Raw genomic sequence first — 15805 nt, forward strand, 5'->3', positions numbered from 1 at the left:
ACTTCCTAAATTCAGGAATTATACAGATTGCAGGGGATACTACACAGCAAAAACGATAAACTGTGGGACTGGTTCAGAATGGTAAAATATGCAGAAGTGTAGTTATTGGATTTTAAAAAGAGAGATGTTTGATGCCCGTATATTGGGAGGAATGATATAAAAGTACAACAATCAATAAATAACACAATGGAAAAATCTTTTGCAGAACAGAGAGCCTATGGTGGTTTTGTACACAAATTATTAAGAGTTGTAAGGCAAGAAGTTGGGATGTATAGAGAAGTTTGTAGTTGAAGCCTTAGCAAGGAGATCATATTGGATCATTATAAAGCACTGGTTATGACTCACTTGGGAGAATTTTGGGCTACCAAAGGAAAAGTTCCTAATGTCAGCGGTGAGCAAGGCAGCGACAACTTTTCCTCTATGCTAGTTTCAAACCATAATGAATTTGACATTCTGAGAGAAGTGAGCTCGAGTGAAGTGGTGTGATGATTTTGTCACCTCTGTCCCCACTGTTGCCAGTCCCATGTCCCAGGTATAATCCTGTGATCACTTAGCTCCTGAACAAAATAATCCAGTGCTTAATCGAAGAGGCAATGCTGTTGGTAGCGCTACAATTACTCCTGCTGCTGCTCTTCTTCATCTAGACCAGTGGTTCCCAACATGGGGCATACGCCCCACAAGGGGGTAATTTGATTTTTAAGGGGGGCAATTCGAGAATGAGTTATTAACAGTGAATTTTTTCTAGTAAGTCTGTGTGAGTATGAGTGTGTGTGCGAGTTAATACATATGTGTATATTCAGTATGCATACATAAAAATACTTGCATGTACGTGTAATTGCGTATGTACTGTATATATAGTATATCATCATCATTACAACCATCAAATGGCTTTCATAATTAAATTAATGAATTGACTGATGTAGGAAGGAACGAATGAACGTCCAAATGTGTAAGAAACTCGTACGAGGTCACGTCAATGCTGCTTTTTGCAGTAGCTTTCGGTTCTTGGTGGTGTGAAGGTGTGTACATTGCGTCATCTCTTTTAAACGGTGTATCTGTCTTTGTATGCTGTAGAAACGAATCGGCATTGTTTTATTTATTTATTATTATTATTTTAATATCACTTAATGTTCTTTTTTTTTACAATTTCTTAGTAATTTCTTCCTCAGAACTTTAACAGTCCTTTGGTTCTTTTATTTTTCTCTTTCATGAATGCCATGTTGTTTGGAAGCTTGTTTAAACCGTTAATGGTCTTTTAGGCTTCCTCCAGGTGAATAGGAGTTCACTTTTTGAATAATAAGAATTATATATCACCACAGGGAGCATCAGGATTTTAGAGGTGATTAGGTGGGGCATGGCCAAAAAAAGGTTGGGAACCACTGATCTAGACACAGCTTGTGAAGGCACTGTGAAGGTTCTGCTACTCACCTATTCTCCCACATGCACCAGACTGCCCAAACTGTAGCAGCTGGATTGCAGCTCACATATGTTATCAGAGTCCTGAATCTCCTCATGTATGAAGCAGAGTCAGCGGCATGGAATCGGTTGGCCAGTAACACATTTCTTAGCTTTATATTCGATGTAATTTTAAGAACAAAGAAAAGCTTCGAAGAGGCGCTCAAAGTCTCCTTGCAGAAGTGCAATATTCCTACTCTGCTTTTCCACAGAACATTACTGTGTGTAGGACTGAAGTATTCACATGTGAACAAGTTTTTAAGAAATTCATTTTATGTGAAGCACTCTGAGAGACTTCAGTAGGTTAAGACATTATGTGAACTTGTGCACTGCAACTTTGAATTTTAATTCCAATATAACTGTCCAATTTAGCCACTTGGATACAAAGTTAAAATTATTTTTTCAAATTCAGGCTTTAAAACTTTATGATATAATGGAAGATAAGAGGACATGAAGATTTGACAATTATTTTTGGAAGATGTCTTGAATGTTTTTGTAAAAAAAAAGATATTTGCATCCATCACTTTTGGTTAATTGCTTTATTGACATTTTATGAATGGTTTATGAACTGAATTTCTGGCCAGAAGAAATATGTATTCCACAGTAATTACAATATTTATTATTCTATCAGGGTGCTCAGCTAAATATTACCAAATTAGTACTAAAAAATAACCTTGCTTATGTCTAACAGTGATTTTCAAAATGTCAGTACTTGGGACTGTACAGGTCACGTCATTCAGCTCAGGTTGCTCTCAAAACCTCCAGCTTGCTCTGGTAAATCTCCCATCTGCGCAGGCTCCTGGTTGCAGAGCCCTGTCCACTTAGGCTGCAGTCCGCTGTGTTACTCTGTGCGTTGTATCATTTGTGTTATATCCAGCAAGGTTTCAAACCTTAATAAATAAACATGGCTTATTTGGCATGAATCACATTCAACTTTTATGAGGCCATCTGGCATGTATTGAAATTGCTTCACCAAAAGGGGCACCTAAAGGGAAAACATAATATAGTTATCAATATAATACAATATAATCATCAGTTCACATTCTAAATGCTTCTCTTTGCTTAAAGCTGTACAGCTAATTTTTAATACTTGTTTGAAACAGTCAAGCGATACATGACCATATCTACAGTTACAGCGTCAAGAAGCTCCACAACAGAGGGCTGGTTACAGTCAGCCAGAGTCACTCATGAACAGTGGAGGATGTCAGAAATAATACTTCAACGCTTAGCACTTTCGAAGCTTGTGAATCAATGTTCTCAATGGTTTCTATTAGCTCAAGTTGCACTGTCACACTTCAAAGAATTGAAGGCAATAAAAGTCACCTTTCCAAACACTGGAAACAGAGTACTAAGTTTTCCTGACAGGGCAAGCAAACACTATTGTCTGAAAGTCTATATTCAGGTAAATATTTATCTTCTGAAATTGGGGTCAGGGTCTAATCCATCCAAGCCCTAGCTCATAATGTACGATAATTGAAGCAAAGTGAAGTTGAAGCATCCTGCCTTCCAATGCGAAGTATCACCATTTGATCACAATCCTGCATCCTCCTTCTCATTCTTCTCAAAATCATGCTACTGCATTTTTGTTAACTGCCTTTTACTGTTCACTTATGCCTGGAGCATCTCAGTAAGTTAATATCTTACAAATTTTCTTCAAGAGAAAATCCATATTGGGGGGGGGGGTGGGTTTGTGTGTGTGTGTGTCTCTCTCTCTCTCTCTCTCTCTCTGTGTCTGTAAAGGCTGTGTAATATTGACAGTAGAAAATAATTTTATTATTACACAGTCTTTGAACAACAAAAATTACAGCATAGATTTTCTCAATGTTCTGTGCCACATTATTTGCCATTAAATTGCAAATACAGGCTGATATCTGTGTCACTTCATTCTTACTCATTCTGGATGAATAGCGGTTCTCATCTTCCAATCAGTGAGGTTTGGTTACTGTCCCTCCAACCAGTAAAGAAAAGAATTCCTCAGCTGGAGTTATTTTCTCTAAAACCCCTCATTACTTTGGTCACCCCTATAAAATTCTCTTTAAACCATTTCGACTCTAAAGCGAACAAACCAATCCTGTTTCTCTCTTCTTGCTACTTCAACACCAGCATAATTCTTGTCTCTCTTTCAAGGGCCTTTCTTAAACAATGGAACAACATTAGTTATCCTCTGATCCCTCACCTGTCACTAAGGATGATTTAAGTATCTCGGCTAGGGATCCTGCAACTTCTGCACTTGCCCTCCACAGGGTACGAGGGAACACCTTTTCAGGCCCTGAGGACTTACACGCCCCAATTTGCCTCAAGACAGCAAATAGCTCCTTCACTGTAATCTGTATAGGGGTCTGTGACTTCACTGCTGTTTTGCCTCACTTCCACAGACTGTGTCTGTCTCCCAGGTAAATACAGATGCAAAAAATCCATCTCTTTTGGCTCCATGCATAGCTTACCATCCTGATCTTCCAGAGGACCAATTTTGTCCTTTGCAATTCTTTTGCTCTGAACATATCTGTAGAATCCCTTAGGATACTCCTTCACATTGTCTGCTGCCTTTTAGCCCTCCTGTGTTCTTTCTTAAGTGTTCTTTCACATTTCTTATTCTCAAGTACCTCATTTGTTCCTACCTGCCTATACCTACTATGCACCTCCTTCTTTTCCCTTAACCATGGCCTCAATATCTCTTGAAAACATTCTCTACTGTAATGCTGAATCATGAGATGCAGTGCCAGTCAGTCTATCCAAAGAAGAACTGCAGCCCAAACCTAACCATGCACTACAAAGAAAACCATCTCCATAAGTCAGTATGCAGAGCATAGCTTGTGGGATGGATTTCTAGTCTGCACAGTCCAGCTTTGTCCAACAGGCCCATCTGTGTTTTAATGCTATAAAAATGTCTTGGTGCTTTCTATCCCACCCATGTTTAAAGAAGCACTGTCTATAGCTCATTTGAATGAGTAAAACTTTCTTAGAGGGGAATAAAATCTTCCATCTTGTTATTAAATGATGTCATGGCACTTACCATCCAATATAGCACTGACAGAGGTTCTCATGGGATGTTGCCTGTTTAATTAGCAGCTCCACCTGAGTGGGTACATCCAAAGTTTCATCGTGGGCAAAATCACGACCTGAAATATACATCAAATACATTAACCTGAATCAAATAGCTCCTTCAGTCTAAGGTCAGACTTTGTCTTGATGACTTGAATGGTGGAATATTTTGTTCTTTGACTCTTGTGACTATTTTTTGTCTGTTACCTTCCTTTTATGTTCTTTATTCTTTGCCGATGCGAGCGTTTTCCCTTTACATACCATATGTTCGTTCACCAGTGTTCTACATTACAAAGCTTGCAAGCCAGTCATGGCACTGATGGACCCAAACACAACCCTCTGGCCAGAATGTACACCGATGTCAGAACGGGGCTACGTACCTGGATGAAGAATGGTCAGAAGTAGGTGTGATGTTGTGAGACGTGGGTGAAGGAAGAATCATTTTGATTAACCTCTTCTACACACTCTCCAAAGTCTTCACATTTTTTTCTAATGCGCGGCACCCTGAACCGAACCAATATTCCAGTTCTGGCTGAACAAGCCGTTCTTCATCACCTCCTTCCTCTTGTGGTCAAAGCTTTCATTTATAAACTCCACAATATTACTTTGTGGGATCTATCCAGATAACCTCTGCCCCCGGTTAATGTTGCCTTTTATCATTCTTGTTACCACTTGCACCACTTTATATTCCTCAGCACTATATTTTATCTTTCATTTATTTCAACTTCCTGAAAGTCTGTTCTAGTTCTCACAGTTCAATTCCAAGTTTTGGATCATATGCAAATTTGAGATTTGTACACTATACACTCAAAACCAAATTAATGCATATTAAGGAAAACAATGGGCTTTTCACTGACCAATGTACACCCTTCACCAAAAAAATACTTTTGACTATGACAAATATATATTCGCATTCACAAATACATAAACACACACCACACGCATATAAGTAAACAACAGGTTTATTGATCATTACAGAATGTCTCTCTGGTGTTCCCGTCCCTTCATGTCTCCCTTCTTTTCTCAACCATGATTCCCTTCTCCCTGTCCCCTTCCCTCTCTCAGTCCGCAATAGACTCACATCAGAATCAGGTTAATTGGGCCATTGGTTAAACGGGGAAGCCACTATTTGGGACAACTCTTAAAAACCTAATCGAGAAAATAGGCGGGATTCTCTTTGTTTATTTGGGACACGATGCTGCTTAATTGGGACAGGAGGCTGTTGCTGAAGTTTTTAAACTTTATTACAACTGCATGCACACATGGCTGTTAAACTGTACACTACGCTAAGAGCAAGGTGTTAAACAGCACCTGCTGCATGTGCTTGTGTTCAAAAAGCAGTGATTTTTGTCACTGATAGGTGTTGAGATATAAGCAGCAAGACAATTCAGAACTCTTTTGCCCACTCACTTTAAACCCATGTCCTTCTATACCTTGCCATTTTAAGTCTATTTAATGTCTTTTAGATGTAGTACCACCTCCTCTGGCAGTGCATCCTAGATATCACGCTGTCTAAAGAAGAACACTGCTCAGATCCCTTTTAAAACTCCAGCATCCTAAAAGCATGCCCCCCTTTTTTTTTTGATATATTTATTAGCTCATTTACCCAGGAAATGAGTCTTTGGACCATCTTTGGACTACCTTAACTGTGCCCATGGTCTGTATTGTCTGCACTGTTGTAACTATATGTTAACTATAACTATATGTAACTATGTGGTTTTGTGTAGGTCTTGTAGCTTTAGTTTTTGGTTTGTGGGGTGGTAGAGTTGGTCTCCTGACTTGGTGTGTCCAGGCAGTCTTGTTTTGTCTGGTGGGTTTGGAACTCATTTCCGGGGTATGCGCTAAGATGGTAGCGCGATATTAATACGCAGCAGCCTCTCCAGACTCTGGATTTGGGGATTACCAAACGTTATGTGGATTTTCTGGTGTAGTCTGCTTTATCGTGTGCTTTTGTGATATCATTCTGGAGGTAAGTCTCATCTTTTAACTGCATTGCATTTGTGGTTTCTAAATGACAATAAACTGAAACTTGTATCTTGAAAAAGAGTAATAAGATTTTTACTATCAACCCTGTTTACACCTCTCACAATCATATATACTTCTGACAGGTCATCTCTCAGCCTCCATCACTCCAGGGAGACGAACCTAACCAGTACAATCTATCCAATCTCTTCTCAAACTCCAAACTAGGCAACATCCTGGTGAATTTACTCGGCACTCTCTTCAATGCAGCCATATCCTTCATTTAAGGACTCTTCATCTTGTTAGTTCATGCTTTCATTACTTACTTATAGTTGTCTTTCAATAGTTTGTTGTTTTCTATGTTCTTGCTCTTTCATTGATCCTGTTTACAGTTACTGAGTATGAGTGCTGATTTGCTGAGTATGCCCTCAGGAAAAAGAATCTCAGGGTTGCATATGGTATGTACTCTGATAATGAATTTTACATTGCACTTTATATATCTGTACATTCCTGGTCCTATCTTCCATAGCTGAGTAATTCTGCTTCTCTTTATCACTATTAACTTCTTGTGGCCATATCACATGACTTCAGAACATTTCCTTTGTTTCAATTACAGTTGCAGAAGTACACTTTCTAACTTATGAAAAACAGCGAAAGAAATCTGCTATTTTACACACATTTCTAAACACTTATGTGCCTACATTTGCATATACCACACACACACACACAAAATCCACAAATTCATAAAACAGTAGAATTTCAATGAATTTCCGTCTGAATGCAGGCTACTTGACTAAAACTGTGTGGACTCCATCACACAAAGGCTATTTTGATGTCTATGACACATACATCTTTCCTCAGATGTAATTAACTGGCCAGGCTCGCTTTTCAGTGCTTCATCACTGATAGATGATGAACGTTTCTGAAGTGTAAAATAATTTACAACTAGACAGTTTAAAGCTCACTGACACCGAAGGAACTCCTTTGTGACAACTACCCTGTATTTATTTTCTTCGAAATGCATTATGTCTAATGTGTCTACTTTGCCAGTCTGATGCCAGCTTGGCTCAGTGCCAGGATTGTTGTTTTGAATCATAATGTTGTCAACTTAAGTTTCATTTCTGAGTAAATGATCTCATCATTTACAGAGTCCTGTGCTGATGGAAAATAAATCTTTTGTTTGAGATGTTAAATCAAGCACTACCTGTTGATTCATTACTAAAAAATAGTTCAGTAATTCGGTACAGCAAGGTCATTCCTATTTGTATGACTTTGCTGTGCAGTAAGCAAATATTACTTACAGCAGAAACCAACAATGAACGCATTTCAAAAATAATTGATGAACCTGACTAAGTAACTGTCAGACTCTTGTATGAAAACAAGTTATTCACCTTTTAAGGGATAACTTCATAGAAATGTTCCAGGTGTGGTAACCACAGAATAAGTTACCAGAAACAAACTTAAAAAAATACATTAAATTACCTATGAGATGGAAAACTATCGTGAAATATCAGTGACAAAGCTTACCTGTAAGTTTGTCTCTAACTCTGTTAATGATTTGAATTGCCTTTTTGTTCAGGGCCTCAGGCTGCACCAAACCATCTCCAACTAAAAAATAAATAGCAATTATAAAAAGATGACAAACAGAAAAAGTGGCCTCAATGTAACTGTGGCCCAAGTATATATGGCTGATAATGGTTTCTCTTTTCTTATGACATGGAAGAGGACCATTTTGGTTCATTGAACCTTTGGCAGCCCTGATTTCCCCAGTAATTTTAGTTGAAACCATTTCTTCCCACATTCCAAACAATTCTCACTCTCACCTATACCAGGGGAATTTCCAGTAGCCAATTAGCCTAGCAAACTGCATGTCATTGGGATGTGGGAGAAAAATACAAGACCAAGAGAGGAAGTCCCAATTACTATCAGCATGGGAGGCATAGTTAACTTGATATAATTACTAAATTGTACAGACCAGTGTATATTTTGGAAAGCAAAATAAATCTGCTTCTTTGAAAGCTCATCCACTGTTGATTATTGAGCTTTGAAAGGACTTCAATTCTATCTTAAAATTCTGTAAAACATCCGGTAAGTGATTTTTTCTATTCATTTAAAAATTGCCCAAGCTGGTACGTTTCAAATAACATAGTACCCCTGAGCCTCTTCACTTCCATGCTAAGGACTCTCCATCAAAGTCCGTGACCTGAAACGCTGCTCAGTGCTCAGAGTGGTTCCTCACACAGAATGCTGGAGGGACTCAGCAGGCCCAAAACATTGATTGTATCTTTTGTCATAGCAGCTGCCTGGCCTGCTGAGTCCAGCACTTTATGTGTGTTGCTCAGATTTCCAGCATCTACAGACTTTCTCTTGTTGGAGTAGTTCCTGCTTCTCTTTTGGATTTTCAGCTTCTGCAAGTGCACAACTTCACACTTCCCTGTTTAAAAATACATTTGCCACTTATCTGTCCACCTGACCAGGTTGTCAACATCTTCCTGCAGGTTAAAACACTCCTCCTCTCTGTTAACCACACTGCAAATTTTTGCAGCATCTACAAATTTCTTTACTACAACCTATTCATTTGAGTGATCTGTTCCAAAAAAGTCATGTGAGTCAATTGATTGAAATTACTAAAAGAGCTCATGCTGGAAATGGCAAGTTGAGCACTATTAGAAATAAAACAGATTTATAACTTTAAGGTAACTTACTAAAAGAATGTATGGATTCAGGCACAGTAGTCCCAGTTTTTTTATGTGTTGTTTCTCCAAGTTCTACCCCATCCAGCAATTCTGAAACACAAAATGTAACAAAAATATCAGCAAGGGAGCAGTCCAGGTACGTGGTGAAAACCTGAAATAAAAATTAAGCTCAATAACACAATTTGTTACCATTTTAAGTAAAGACTTTTTAATATATCAGAATCAGGAAACCATGACTGATCTGAATCTAATGGCAAATACATAGCCTAACCACATCACAGTACAGGCTATCCCCAGGTTACAATTGCCTGACTTATGGTCACCCAAATAAATGAGCTCCCATAATATTATTAACTTAAAATGTCCAATTTAGACATCCATTTGTTCCTATGAAGAGCAGACTCCAGCTTCCTCCCTCTCTCCACTTTCAGTAATTGTCCTTTATCAGTCTCACATGCTTTTAATCCATTCATTACCAGGTATAGTTCACACGGAGTGATTTTGTGTATTTTCCAACTTATGCATCTCTATAAATACAGAGCCTGTTCATTACCCGGGGAGAGCCTGTAAACGATCATTGATAAATATCAACCGTCCCGATGATCATTGCTATTCTGTGACCTTCACCCATTGGAAGTCAATACATTTTGAGATGGGAAAGCAAAAGGAATTACTTTTCTATCCTCTCACGCATATCCTATTCATGTCCTCTCACCAACACCCCAAATCTCCAATTATCTTAACCAAATTGCCTGAATGAACAACAGTGAACCAACTATCAGCAGTCTGAGGTACTCACCCCCTGTCTGACTGGTTGAGTAGGAATCTGTTCTCGTCCTGGAACGTTTGTTACCTTTAACGTTTGCTGAAGAATGGACAGAAAATATTACAGTTAGCCACTGCACAATAATTAAGTCAGAACTAATTCGTGGGTTCTTTACTTTTGTTTTAAAAATTCAAATGCCATTTCTTATTTCAGGTGCTTTGCAAACTGAATTTGTTAAATGTCTTTAGAGCACATTCTGGCTAGATGCAAAATAATTTCTTTCTCCATTATTAAATTAACATGTTTATTTTCTACTGTGCACGGAGATTTCTGAATTTAGTTCAAGTAGCAGCAAAGTTGCCTTAAGTAGGTTGTGAAATTTTGGGTTAAGGAGGGATAAATAGCAATACATAATGCTCTGTACGTGGTGCTTAGCCAGGAAGATAGTCGATTTCCCTATTTCTGTCTAGACGCACAAAATATTATTTGAATTAGAATGATCCTGTAATAAAAAAACAAAAAATTGGGGTGGGGGGGGGGGGGAGGACAAGTATATGACACTTCCTGCCTGACATAGGTATATGTCAACTGCTGTCAATAATTCTTGTGCACCTTTATGACTATGCCAGGATTTAACCATATATAACCATATAACAATTACAGCACGGAAACAGGCCATCCCGGCCCTTCTAGTCCATGCCGAACGCTTACTCTCACCTAGTCCCACCTCACTGCACTCAGCCCATAACCCTCCATTCCTTTCCTGTCCATATACCTATCTAATTTTTTTTAAATGACAAAATCCAACCTGCCTCTACCACTTCTACTGGAAGCTCGTTCCATATAGCTACCACTCTCTGAGTAAAAAAGTTCCCCTTCGTGTTACCCATAAACTTTTGCCCCCTAACTCTCAACTCATGTCCTCTTGTATGGATCTCCCCTACTCTCAATGGAAAAAGCCTATCCGCATCAACTCTATCTATCCCCCTCATAATTTTAAATACCTCTATCAAGTCGTCCCCCCTCGACCTTCTATGCTCCAAAGAATAAAGACCTAACTTGTTCAACCTTTCTCTGTAACTTAGGTGCTGAAACCCAGGTAACATTCTAGTAAATCTCCTTTGTACTCTCTCTATTTTGTTGACATCTTTCCTATAATTCAGTGACCAGAACTGTACACAATACTCCAAATTTGGCCTCACCAGTGCCTTGTACAATTTTAACATTACATCCCAACTCCTATACTCAATGCTCTGATTTATAAAGGCCAACATACCAAAAGTTTTCTTCACCACATGAGATTCCACCTTCAGGGAACTATGCACCATTATTCCTAGATCACGCTGTTCTACTGCATTCTTCAATGCCCTACCATTTACCATGTATGTCCTATTTTGATTAGTCCAACCAAAATGTAGCACCTCACACTTATCAGCATTAAACTCCATCTGCCATCTTTCAGCCCACTCTTCTAACTGGCCTAAATCTCTCTTGAAAACCTACTTCATGATCCACAATGCCTACCTTGGTATTATCTGCATACTTACTAATCCAATTTACCACCCCATCATCCAAATAAATAATGTATATGACAAACAACATTGGACCCAGTACAGATCCCTGAGGCACACCCCTAGTCACCAGCCTCCAAACTGACAAACAGTTATCCCCCACTACTCTCTGGCATCTCCCATCCAGCCACTGTTGAATCCATTTTACTACTTCAATATTAATACCTAACGATTGAACCTTCCTAACTAACCTTCTGTGCGGAACCTTGTCAAAGGCCTTACTGAAGTCCATATAGACACCATCCACTGCTTTACCCTCATCAACTTTCCTCGTAACCTCTTCAAAAAATTCAGTAAGATATGTCAAACATGACCTTCCACGCACAAATCCATGTTGACTGTTCCTAATCAGACCTTGCCCATCCAGATAATTATATATACCATCTCTAAGAATACTTTCCATTAATTTACCCACCACTGATGTCAAACTTACAGGCCGATAATTGCTAGGTTTACTCTTACAACTCTTTTTAGACAATGGAACCACATGAGCAATACGCCATCCTCCGGCACCATCTCCATTTCTAATGACATTTGAAATATTTCTGTAAGAGCCCCTGCTATTTCAACACTAACTTCCCTCAAGGTCCTAGGGGATATTCTGTCAGGAACTGGAGACTTATACATTTTTATATTCTTTAAAAGCACCAGCTTTTAAAATAATCTTCTTTAAAATCAGCCTCTTTAAAATCTTTAATATTTAATATGCACTCTCCAACGCTGTGGTTATAACTGGCTGTGATCTGGTTGTTTGGAAATTCCAGTCATTTGGTACCTGACTCTCAGGGCCTCTGGTTCCCACAGACTTTAATCTTAAAAGGTTTATTGTAGAATTTGTTATACTGCTGTGTAACATCTTAAAGAAGTGTTTTAAAATTGTGCTGTATTATTAACAGGGAATAACATTCAATAGTCCAGAAATCTGCCAGTCCAGCAGTACCCAAGTTCAAAAGGTGCTGGATTATCTGAGTTTTACTGCATGTTAATTTCAGATGTATATCCCAAACTTTATAGGTGCTCAGTAAAATGCACAAAATATTGGTTGAAAATTCAGCTTTTTATTTTTTTATATATCCTTCATTTCAAAAACAGACTATTCATGATTAAAAAAACACACAAAGGAGAAAAAAGGTCAAAAAAACCCCCTGTATATCCTTGGTTGGTACATTTAGTGTAAACTTTAAAGTAAAGAAAAGCAAAACAAATGCAGCACTATTGCCTCCTTCAATTGTTCGGGGGCTTCACATACCCAACTCTGCCCCTCTATATGCAGAAGATCCTTTCCTACAGAGCCTTTACATTGGCCTCACTGAGTTTCAAAGTGCCCCTCGATCTGTACTCCTGCAACCTGGACTGAGATAACCTGTACGATTTCTTTATGGGGATCTCACTATGCTGGAAGACCAGCAAGTTTTGGGCAGACGAAATGCAGTCTTTCACTGAGTTGATGACATTCCAGCAGCACTTAATGCCTGTCTCGGTGTTTGTCCCTGGGAACAGCCCATATACAGAGCGTTCTCTGTTATGCAGCAGCTGTGGATGAACTGGGACACAGAGGGGCAGAGCATAGTCAGGATGGCGCTAAACGGCGATTCCTTGGCTTGCATCTTCGGAAACAGATTTATCTTTGATGTCTCTTTTTCCCTTTTCAAGGTTCTTTTGAAGACTCTGACCTGAGTTACTCCCTGAATTCAGTTCTTTGCAGGAATGGGACCCACTCTCAGGGCCTAATGACTGGCCACTTTTTGATATCCCAAGGACACGGCCTGGAAGACAATCAGGGTGCCAGACTTTCATGGCTCTGGAGACGTGCTGGCTCCAGGCCGATGTTCTGTGTTCTCCCGCGACCAGAACATCGGGAGCAGCGGGTTAGCTGCTGTGCATTGTGTGTCCAGAGATCTGCGCCTTTCCAGGGCTGCCTCTCTGGGCGTAGAGCTTGGAAAAAAACTACGCAGCAGACTTTTAACATCATGAATCATTGAGTTGTTTGTTATGTCTCCCCTTTCACTGTGAAACAGGGACACCCCTTTTTCCCTTGTTAGGGGGAGAGACAGAGAGCGAATTACTGGGTGAACAAGTAGTCGTTGGGGTATTGCAAGCCTGTGTCTATTCTGATGCTTGCTGCATGCTTAGTGAGGGGTGCTGATACTTCTTTTGCTGGTGAGGGTGAGGTTCGTTGCCTTGCTGTTGCTTGTGCGTGGGAGGGGGAAGCTTAGGGGTTCTAATGTTAATTGTTATTCATTCTTTGTGCACTCCTCTGTTTCCATGGATGTTTGCAAAGAAAAAGAATTTCATTATGTAACCAGCAAACACGAGGAAATCTGCAGATGCTGGAAATTCAAATAACAACACACACAAAATGCTGGTGGAACACAGCAGGCCAGGCAGCATATACATTTCATTATGTGTATTGAATACATTTCTCTGTCGTTAAATGTACCTATTGAGACACTCTTTGAAGACCCTGAAGTGAAAACTATTCAATTTAAAGGCTTCATTTTGAGAGACTGAGGGAAGGCACACATAACAGCTCCTATAATCAGACAATTATGTAGCAAAAATTACTTAATACTTACTGTCCATGAGCCTCCAGTTTAACAAAGGGTCATATACAAAGGCTTCAAGCACTGCCATAACACTGTCCCTGTGCTCCCGAAGCACTTCCATCACTGTGTGACATGTAATTCGATAGTTCCCATCCAATCCTGTTACCTGAGTAAAAGCAACAAGGAGAGTAATTAGAAGGAACAGGGAACAATGGTCCATGGTGTTAACATCTTCAATGATTTATCCTTGATGCAGTCACTGGTACACATGCCAGTGGTTCTATTTCATTAGGAATTTGAAGAGATATGGTGTGTCACCTAAGACTCTTGCAAATTTCTACAGATGTACAGTTCAGCTCTGCATGAATAATCCTGAATAGAGACACAGAAAACCTTCAACACAATACAGGCCCTTCAGCCCACAATGCTGTGCTGAACATGTACTTACTTTAGAAATTACCAAGGGTTATCCATAGCCCTCTATTTTTCTAAGCTCCATGTACCTATCCAGGAAGCTCTTAAAAGACCCTATTGTATCCACCTCCACCACCGTCACTGGCAGCCCATCCCACACACTCACCACTCTCTGAGAAAAAAAAACTTACCCTGACATCTCCTATGTACCTACTTTATAATATATTCTTCTCATATTCCTATCACCATGTTACCAGATTCAACCACTCACCTACAAAACACTAGCAACTTACACTGTTCAATTAATCTCCCAACCTGCACAACTTTCAGGTGTGGAAAGAAACCCCAACAGTCATAGGCTGTGTAAACTCCACACAAACAGCACCGGAGCTCATCTTGAAGGTGCATCACTTGAGCTGGAAGGCAGCAGCAGGAATAGCAAACCCTGACGGCAGATTTTCACTTTTCAAGATGCCACATTTGCATTGAAATAATAATATTTTCAGATTGGCTCATGAATAAATGTTGTTAGCAAGATTGAGAAGCTTTTCCTCATTTTAGTGAAAGTGATTAGGTACAGTATGTCCACTTTGGAAGAGCAGGTGTTCTATTTAACGTTTTGTCTGAAAGGGGACAGGACTTTTCTAATACATAATGGGAAAATAAAAAGTATGACTATATTTAGTACATCCACTTCCTATAACTCACAACTGAATCAATTGCCAAAATAGAATATCAGAAATCTAGTCTCTGACCTCAGTGAATACTGTTAGATTGAAAGTCGGACTGGACTGCTGTATTCCAGATGGCAAGAGACATCAGCTGACAAATACATGAAACAACTTAGTATGATAGGTTGCATTATAATGTAAGAGCCGAATATAAATGCAGGGCCATACCTCCATGGCATTGGTTAACATCCTGGTCAATCTGAACGGAATCTTCTCTGGGAATTTCTCTCTGGTCATTGCAACCTGCAGAAAAATGGACACTGAAACAATGCACTGGAGTGAAATCTGGCAAGAAGAGTCCTTCTCCCTGTTAAAGTACAGTACTTCTCTCTTATTTCATACTGAGATGACAACTAACCCATCCAAAACATCGACATATGCTTCTTGACAAGTGTAGTCTCTTCTTTTAATCCAAAGCTGTGACAAAATGCCTGGTCTCATGATTCAGTTTCTATACCCACATTCATTACATTGTGAGTGCTATTTGCATTATCACAGACAGCTCAATGGCGTGTGCCCCTGTCCCATTTCCTTCACCTTTAAAGGAAACGCTGAATGAGACAATTGCACTCTATTCTCATAAAAACATACAGTGATTTTATATCAGCAGACAAGACTAAAG

The 15805-nt window shown here is 39.4% G+C and overlaps 1 protein-coding gene across 4 annotated transcripts in view; it reads right to left on the reverse strand.

Annotated features, from left to right (window-relative positions):
- Nucleotides 1-1985: 1985 nt before the first annotated feature.
- mtor (mechanistic target of rapamycin kinase) overlaps nucleotides 1986-15805 on the reverse strand; it is a 342240-nt gene continuing 328420 nt past the window's right edge. For all 4 annotated transcript variants that reach the window (XM_059951708.1, XM_059951709.1, XM_059951711.1 and 1 more), the window contains 7 exons: nucleotides 15352-15426; nucleotides 14069-14204; nucleotides 9955-10020; nucleotides 9165-9245; nucleotides 7987-8067; nucleotides 4469-4574; nucleotides 1986-2440 (listed from right to left, as the gene is read on the reverse strand). In XM_059951708.1, the coding sequence (XP_059807691.1) occupies nucleotides 2425-2440; nucleotides 4469-4574; nucleotides 7987-8067; nucleotides 9165-9245; nucleotides 9955-10020; nucleotides 14069-14204; nucleotides 15352-15426 (561 nt within the window). In that variant the 3' untranslated portion in view covers nucleotides 1986-2424. The remainder of the gene's footprint in view (nucleotides 2441-4468; nucleotides 4575-7986; nucleotides 8068-9164; nucleotides 9246-9954; nucleotides 10021-14068; nucleotides 14205-15351; nucleotides 15427-15805) is intronic.

This window comes from Hypanus sabinus, chromosome 27 (genome assembly GCF_030144855.1).
Source record: "Hypanus sabinus isolate sHypSab1 chromosome 27, sHypSab1.hap1, whole genome shotgun sequence".
Lineage (NCBI taxonomy): Eukaryota > Metazoa > Chordata > Chondrichthyes > Myliobatiformes > Dasyatidae > Hypanus > Hypanus sabinus.